Raw genomic sequence first — 8902 nt, forward strand, 5'->3', positions numbered from 1 at the left:
AAGGAATCAAATGAACTGTTAGGAAAATCACAGAACCAATTTCTAGCACCACCTTTCAAGGAAAGGACAAAAAGCTACATCTTGACGTCTTCATGATTGTATGTAGTCATATGAGCATATCTTTGCAAAAAAGTTGTGAACCTTTTGATGTGATCTATAGGAATGGTTGCATCATTACCCGTGAAAGAAGGTAATCTGTACAAGTCATCCATGATGAATTGTTTAGGGGGAAAATGAGTTAATGGATGTTAGAGAGAGATCCTTGTTCAAGAAAAACAAGAGATTCACAAGAAGCGAGCTTACAATAGAAATTCTTGTAAGAAATGAAAGAAATGGAGTCGCTACTTGGACATGAACCTAACTCTAAAACCCACTAGGAAAAAACCGAAAAATTAGTCAGGGAGAAGCAGATGAATATTAGGGAGGGCCTCCTACTTGAGAAAAAATGAATGCTTACTAGAATGTAGTTTTTTCAACCAAGTTCTGAGAGCGAGTTTGAGCAAGCTACCAGGATTTCCCCTAGAGTAACCTCTTGTATATGGATGAATAAGTGGAGTCACCACCCAAATAGGTAACCAACCTAAATGTCCAGGTGCTAAAGGCGCAGACAAAAGAAATGAAAAGATTAGCGAGTGGAAGAAAGATAAGGTGATGAAAAGATGAAGAGATATAACGAGGCCAAAAAATGTGTGGTGTTGGCGGGATAAGGAAGATGAAATTGATTAGCAGATTAAAAAGAGTGATGATAATTGTCATAATGCCAAAGCCCAATAAATTGGTCCCTGTCAACGGTGCCATAAATTGTTGTCGCTCAGATTGTGTAGGCACTGCAACAACGACTCGGGTTGGGGGTTATCACTCTGATCCCCGACCTCTCTGTTCTAGCTATCTCCCAACAACAGGCTATGGGGGTTAGTCTTTATGGAAATGTGAAGATGAAGGACAAGTTGGCAACCAACAAGTCCAGGAGACACGATTGAATGGCCTAACTACTTGGTTAAATTTAACAAGACTTAAAGATTAGATTAGATTTAAATGTGAGACCAATGCCTTATGGAGTCAACTTCTTGCTTATTATCAATTTGATGCCAAGTAACCAGATGAACAATCGCTGCTTGGATGCTTGACTATCCTAGATGAAGTGCAAATCCTACAAGCTAGGTGAAATGCAAAATCTTGGTTGATTTTAAGTTAGATGCCTATTCTAAGTGTAACCTTCCTCTTAACTATTTTGGAACTAGTCTCTAGAGTAGGTTGTAGGATAGAAGCCAACGGGAAACAAGCGGAGGCTTGATTAACGATCTCTCCCCCTGTGTTCTAACCACCCGATGCCTTCGGCACTGCAAAGACTGTGGATTTGAAGACTTCTACAATACTAATACATGTAATAAAAATATTCAAGGATGTAACCTAACATACAAGGATATAAGTAGGCGACATAAAATCAACATGTAAGCGACATACAACAATATGTAACCAGTCATATACTCATGACAAATGCATTCCTCAAAATCAATATCAAATCCTTCTTAACAACCATACTACAACCATAATCAATCATTAAGCAAATGCAAGTATAAGAAACACACATGCAACTGACATGCATGCAAAGTCACCGTGTTAACCACTAAATAGGTGTTAAGCAAATCAAACTAAATTGATAGAGGTGGCCCTATTCTCTATCAACCAAGCTTATGCTTGGAGGTAAATTATTAATGCAAGAGACTATCCCTAGTATGCAAGTGCAAGAGATGAATACTTTTAAGGTGAAATTACTTAATTTGTTAAGTACTTAATGACAATGATTTTCAATTAAGAACAATAAAACACTTAAACAATAAATGAATAAAATCTCAACCACAAGAGAAAGTGTTCAAGCTTAACAATGCTAGAGAAATGCGGCAGTGATATAAATAGACAATTGCTCAAAGACAAGATTAATGCTATTTAAGACAATTAACAATCTCCAAGATCATAATCAATAAATCACCAATATGCCACTTAAATACAAGAGAGAAATTTAAATCTCTTATCACAATTGTAATCAGAATAGCATCCACTAGAGATATCCAATTTAACAATGAGCAATGAAGCCATTCAATGACAATAATGGCAATGAGAAATTAAGAGCATTAATCCACATTGTCACTCAGAGCAATTAGCCAATTAAACACTTATCAAATTGATTAAAGCATGTGTGTGAATGTAAGAGTGTAAAAGATGCCAATGACTAAAATTAAGCCCAAATCACTTCAACCATGAATGATTATGAATTGTAAATTTTTCTTACCCAATTTTAAAGACTTATATGTGATTTATTATCGCTGCAACCTTGTATTCAAAGGTCTGAAATTTTATATCAGCAGTCAAGAAGTGATGCAAGATGCCAAAGATAAGCTAGAAAATCAATGCATTTAACTTCCAATGATATTCACTTGATTATAGGACTGCTTAGACACTATAGATCAGATTTATTATGCTCAGATCAGACCTCAAAATGATGTATATCAGATCTGTAATAACTCAGAAAATTAGTGATTCAATCCTTAATAAATCAACAATGTGCTTAAATATTAGTGTCAAATAAGCTCCAATGATTAGCTAATCAATTTGAGTGATTTTTAGAAGATTTTTAGTCAATTTTGATTATTCTTATTTAATTTATATGACTGCATAAATCGCTGTAGCAAACATATCAGATCTGGAAATTGCCCAACAATCCTCAAAAAATAACTTATATGCAATCAGTTTAACCACAAGATTAATGTTCACTGCATTGAGTGACTTGTTAATGAATTTAAGCTTATTTTATGTGTGTTTATGCCTTGAATACACTACTGTAACAATTATATCAAACTTGAAACTTTCAAATCAAACCTCTGCAATTTCAAATCAGAGTTTGAAAATTATATGACAACCAACATAAAACAATAAAATTGATAGATCAAACCCTTGTAATTTATTTTGATGTCTTGTATGAGGTATTAGCTTAATGCGTGGGTTCTTTAGGCTTGTATTATGATGATTATACCATTGGTATATCAATATATCAGATTTGGTATAAATTATGCAGTCAATTAAAATGAGAGATGAAGACAATAGAAGCAAACGCCAAGGCCTAATGGCCTATGGCAAGTTTGGAGATGCGAGAAAAATCACTCCTCAACACCTGCACTCACAAAATGTTAGCTCAAAACCCAAAGATCATATGATTGCTGCAATCATAAATTATTAGAGATAAAATGCCAATCCCTTGAAGAAACCTTTGTTTACAAAGAGATAGCCCTTGTAGGGCTTACAATCTTCTTAATGCTTGCAAAATAGGTCCCAACCACTAGCCTTTGTAGGCTGGGTAAGGGCTACGGCCTTAAAAAAATGGGTTTCTTCCCCAATTTGAAAATAAACAACTTTTAAAAACGGGCGTAAAAATCTTAGACGTCTAGGGCTTTTAAGGGTTGGAAACTTCAAAAGTTTACACCTTTCGTTGATCCCTTGAGAGATTTCACGTGTACAAATAATTTTTTTCCCAGAAAAACCCAATATATACAAAAATAAAATAAAAATCCCAAATCCTAGTTGCTGCAAAACAAGGGTTAGAAAAATTTATTTACAAAAAATTATCTTACAAAAATAATTTACAAATTATATACAAATATACAATGCTTGAGAATTTTTTTGAAAAATAGAATTTTTGTAGATCTTGACAATGGCTAGATGTATTTCGAAAGATAAATGTCAAACCACAACCTTAGCGAAGTTAGAAAATCACATAAAATATTCAGAATCCAAACATAGTCGGCCTGTGCCCACAGTTTGTGAACTTGGAGCCCAAGGACTGGGGAACTTGCAACTCTATATATTTTCTTAAGAAGAGACCGTTAAAACATACAATGAATCAGATCACCTAAGATAAGCCCAAAACTTACCAATATAATGTTCCTACCATCTACAAATATAGGAATTCAATTAATATTTGAAGCACAATATAGGAATGTCCGTACCTAACGCATACCACAAATCAGGAGACAATGACACCATGAACTACACCCCAAAATCTTTAATTATGATGATCAAAACATTCCCAGCAAGACAGTGGCTTTACAACAGCTTTTACAAAGTTACATCAGAGCAGAGCTCAAGATCAAGATGAAAATAGAAGAAAAAAACCTTCTATTTATGGATAAATTCCTCCAAGTAGAAAATAACAACTATTTGGTTTAATACCTGTCAAAATAATTTCAGTCGTCGATAAATCTTTTGATTATTTTTTAATCTCTGTAGTCAAAATAATTATTTTTGAGGAATTTTCGAATTTCTCATTAAAACCATTTTTTATTAGCTAAAAAATAATAATTTTGAGCTAATTATTCAAAATTTTGACTTTGACTTAACCACCAAGGTCCAAGGGTCCAATTTTTCTTGAAATTTCCACTATTCCCTTGATGGGGGACTTTCAAAATTTGACTTCTTTAAAACCCATTTTTTTCTACTTGGAGAATTTAATTTTTCTAATATTCTAATTTTTTACTTTAATTAATTAATATTTTGGTTTAGAATTTAATTTTATTTTTGCCAGGAAAATTAATTAATTGACACTTGTGGGGATTATTTATTTTTTCCACCTTCAAATATTTTAGCCATGATGTTTAAGTATGAAAGACCATGCACTGAAATGTTTTTTACATGAGATTTTACAATAAATCAACCTTCAAAGGGGGAATATCCGTTCATTATAGACTTTCAAATAACTTACCCAATACTGCGACACAATATGATCTAGTAGACTAAGTGACTTGTAATAAAATAATTTAGCTTATTAGCTTAAATTATTCCCAAATCACTTTTACAGAAGACTTGACTAGAACACTAAGACTCACCTAAGACTTTGATGAAAAATTTCCACCCTAGTTTTGGGGTGAGGCTCGAGGGAAAAACTCTTCTGATAATTTGTGTTTAGAAATATAGATAATTAATGAGACAAAAAACCTCTTAGGATGAAATTCGTCGCCAAAATAATAAGCTTATCTAAGTTGTTACATAAATACACGGTCTCGCAGAATGAGTTTATAATGATTCAAAATGCTGCTGGATGATGATCCTGATCTTTGAAAAAAAATTGGCACAACCAATTCCTTGGAACTTTCACAAAATGTGTGCAACACGACCAAACACACTTAGTGAAGAATAATAGCATACTAGCATTAATTTTCTCATATGAGCAACTGAACACCTACAAGGTTTTATGTAAATGACAATATTTGGAGGTATAGATAAATGCCATTTACGTACTTAATGTGGAGGCCATCATAACAGCACACGGGTTCTTAAAAATGGCATCATAATTTTTTATGGCTATTTCTAAATTACCATGAAAATTTGCAAAGTTGTTTTAGACATAATTTTTTCTTCACAAAGAAATCTGAGTGAATTATTTCTTGTGTAGGGAGTGTCTGATGCAAGTGGAGAGTAGTATTCTTATTTATCAAATGTGAATCGAACAATATCAAGAAAGAAATGGATGCTTCACAGACAACTTGCACTTTAACTTGGGATGCAATGGGCTCCTTGTGTTGCTATCTATGGAATCCTATATTTTGTGGGCAGCTAAGGGTGGGGCACCTGAATCTTGACAACCCAAAGTCCAGATGCCCCTCTGTACCAAAGATTGGTTTGATCACTGATAGAATATCTCCATTGCCAAGGTACACAACTGGCTATACGGCATCCATAGTATGTGTACACGATGAAAATCGTCAAAAAGTAGAAAAACAAGGCATGTCATCAACATTACCGACAGTTATGCCTCCGGTGCAATCACCCAGTAATTTAGATCATGAGAAACCCTCAGAAGCTACACATCAAGAGATTGGAGGTATGCTCAAGAAGCCCACCCCATATTCAAATTCATGGAGTATAATTTAATGGACAAAAACAATTTACAGCTTGGTTTCCATTTTTGATGTTTCTTTTCAGTAAATATGAGAGAGATAATAGATGCTGCTTTTAGTGAAGCACATATCCCTCCTTCAGCAGATACAGAAGGTGCTAAGATTAGTGTGCTTGGGAGAAAAATATGGTGCAGATCTAGTTCAGCTGTAAAAAGGGACGTTTGGGTTCCACAGGGAAAGTCACTTGGATATCAGGATGGCCAACAAGTCCCTCAGCTAGACCATCATATTAATATAGATGAGCTGTTAATCTCCTTGAAGGGAGTCTCCAGTGAAGAAGAACTGTATCAATTGATGACAGTTTGGAAAGGAAGATTGTCCTTGAGGTTAATGGTGTTGGTACTTAATCGAGAAAAAGATTGGCAGCGAGCACTTGCATTACATGATTGGATGATTGAGAAGGGGGGTTACAGGCCATCTGTCTTTGCCTACAATATAGTTTTGCGGAATATCTTGAGAGCAAGAAGATGGAATCTTGGAGAAGGTCTTGTTAATGAGATGAAGGAGAGATATATTTTGCCGGATAAGTTCACATACTCCACTTTGATCAGCAATTTTACTAGAGCAGGTAAGTTTGAGCATGCCTTGAAGTGGTTACAACAAATGGAGCAAGAAGGAATTGTTGCTGATCTCATCACATATAGTACCCTAATTGAATTGGCTAGAAAGGTGAAGGACTATTCAAAAGCAATCTCACTTTTCTCCAAGTTGAATTCTGTAAACCTATATCCTGACCTGATTTTATATAACACGATGATCGATGTCTTTGGCAATGTAAAACGGTTCCAAGAAGCTAAAGATCTTCTCAGGGAGATGAGGAAGCAGAATATCACCCCAGATACTGTAAGTTACAACACACTTTTGAATGTGTACGTGGAAAACCAAAACTTTTTGGATGCACTGTCTGTTTTCTATGAGATGAAGTCAGTAGAATGTGCAGCCAATCTGACAACTTGCAATATCATGATTGATGTTTACGGGAAATTGGATATGATAAAGGAGGCAGAAAGATTATTCTGGAGCATGAGAAAAACAGGCATCCTTCCTAATGTTGTTACCTATAATAACATTCTGAAGATGTATAGAGATGCAGAGCTCCTTGGAGAAGCTATTCATTTGTTCCGTCTCATGCAGAAAAGCAATATAGAGCAGAATGCTGTAACATTCAATACCATGATCGAAATTCATGGGCAAACCCTTAACTATGAAAAAGCTACAAAACTTGTACAAGGAATGCAGGAAAGAGGTATAGAACCAAATGCTATAACCTATTCTACTCTAATCTCTATATATGGCAGAGCAGGAAAATATGAGAAAGCAGCACATCTGTTCCAGAAGCTACGGTCATCTGGAGCTCAGATTGACGAGATTCTCTATCAGTGCATGCTTGTTATATATGAAAGAGCAGGCCTGGTGGGCCATGCAAATCGTCTGCTTCTAGAACTTAAGCAGGCTAACGATGTATCACGAGAAAGAGCTATTAGTATGTTAGCAAAGGCCGGTAAAGTGGAAGAAGCAGGTTGGCTATTTTCAAAAGCCTTCGATGCTGGGAAGGTAAAAGATATTTCTACTTTCGAGTGTATGGTGGGTCTTTTTGCAAGGAAAAAGAAATATTCCAGTGCAATTGAGGTGCATGAGAAATTGAGACAGGTTGGTCTTTTTCCAAGTTCAGAAACAGTCCTAACTCTGCTAGGAGCTTATGGGAAGCTTCAGCTTTTCCAAAAGGCAGAGGCCTTCTATAATGAGATGCAAGAAGGGGGTTGTATATTGCCAGATGAGGTGCATTTTCAAATGTTGAATGTCTACGCAGCTACAGGCAATTTACAAACAGTTACGTCCCTGTTTGAAAAACTAGAGATGGATAAAAATATTAATAAAAAAGAGCTCCATCTCACTCTTGCCGGCATTTATGAAAGGTTAAATAGGCTTGATGATGCTTCCCACATTATCAAGCGAATCGATGCAAGAAAGAAATTGTGACTGCCACTGGTTAATTTATAGTTATGCTCGTAAAAATTTCATTCGAACAATGTAATTTGAGAGCATCTGGTTTTCTTAATCTAGGTGCCACACACCTCTGTAAGTTGCTTCCTATTTATTTGTGTCTGGTGACATTGTCCTTAGTATTGCTTGAAAGTTCATTTTCCGTATGAGTTCACCTTTTGGAAGAATGGAGCGAATAGTTGTGGTATTTTTCAATCATCATTGTTTTTATTGGCATTTTGTTCTTATTAAATTGAACAAACAAATTAAGATTGCAAAACTTCTCATCAGAAGCACTGTTACAAGCATAATCTGGAAGACTTTTAAACCCTATCAATATGGAAATGGTAACTGAATATCCTTGCTTATAAGTCGTTGGTGTATGATCAATAAAATAATGATTATGAAAGAACAAAAAAACAGCCTTGAACTGTGTTTTGACAAGACCTTTACAACAAGGTACTGGCACTCAAAATCGGAATTGAAGGTATGGAAAAATCAAGCATCCAGACAAGAGGTGATGAGCTCTGCTAGAGTTATCCTTGGGTGAGCTTGTATATGCAATCCCGCTGACATTCAGAGTCCTGGCTGCAGTTACTGGCCATATAGTCGGAATTGCATTCGGATATGACAGGCTTCATCGTTGTGATCCGGCTTACGGATCCTATCTCGGCAGTCATAAGGCTTGATGGGATCAAATGTCCACTCCACCGCCTGATTTAACTTTGCAAATGCTGCAAGGATTTCTGCTGAAGCCAGTACCAATGGTAAGAATGGTGCCCCAGAGATGCCTCACAAGTCCATTCCCAAAGTTTATCATCCGGTATTGAGATCCTCGCCGATGAGATTTATGTTGAATTTCTATTAATGAATATGTTGTTTTTATTGATGATTTGAAATGTTGAAGCAGCAGGCTACTTTGTAGGTGGAGTTATACTTGAGTTAGTGATTAGGACTCGTGAGCCATTTGG

The 8902-nt window shown here is 35.6% G+C and overlaps 1 protein-coding gene across 1 annotated transcript in view; it reads left to right on the plus strand.

Annotated features, from left to right (window-relative positions):
* The window catches only part of LOC149228004 (uncharacterized), an 84469-nt gene extending 76398 nt beyond the window's left edge, over window positions 1-8071 (plus strand). The window contains exons 2-3 of the mRNA XM_089378032.1: window positions 5444-5872; window positions 5974-8071. Coding sequence (XP_089234158.1) covers window positions 5515-5872; window positions 5974-7928 — 2313 coding nt within the window. The 5' untranslated portion in view covers window positions 5444-5514 and the 3' untranslated portion in view covers window positions 7929-8071. The remainder of the gene's footprint in view (window positions 1-5443; window positions 5873-5973) is intronic.
* Window positions 8072-8902: the final 831 nt, after the last annotated feature.

Source organism: Pinus tabuliformis, chromosome J, assembly GCF_031772625.1.
Source record: "Pinus tabuliformis cultivar Carrire ecotype Pingquan chromosome J, CPIR1, whole genome shotgun sequence".
Classification (NCBI taxonomy): domain Eukaryota; kingdom Viridiplantae; phylum Streptophyta; class Pinopsida; order Pinales; family Pinaceae; genus Pinus; species Pinus tabuliformis.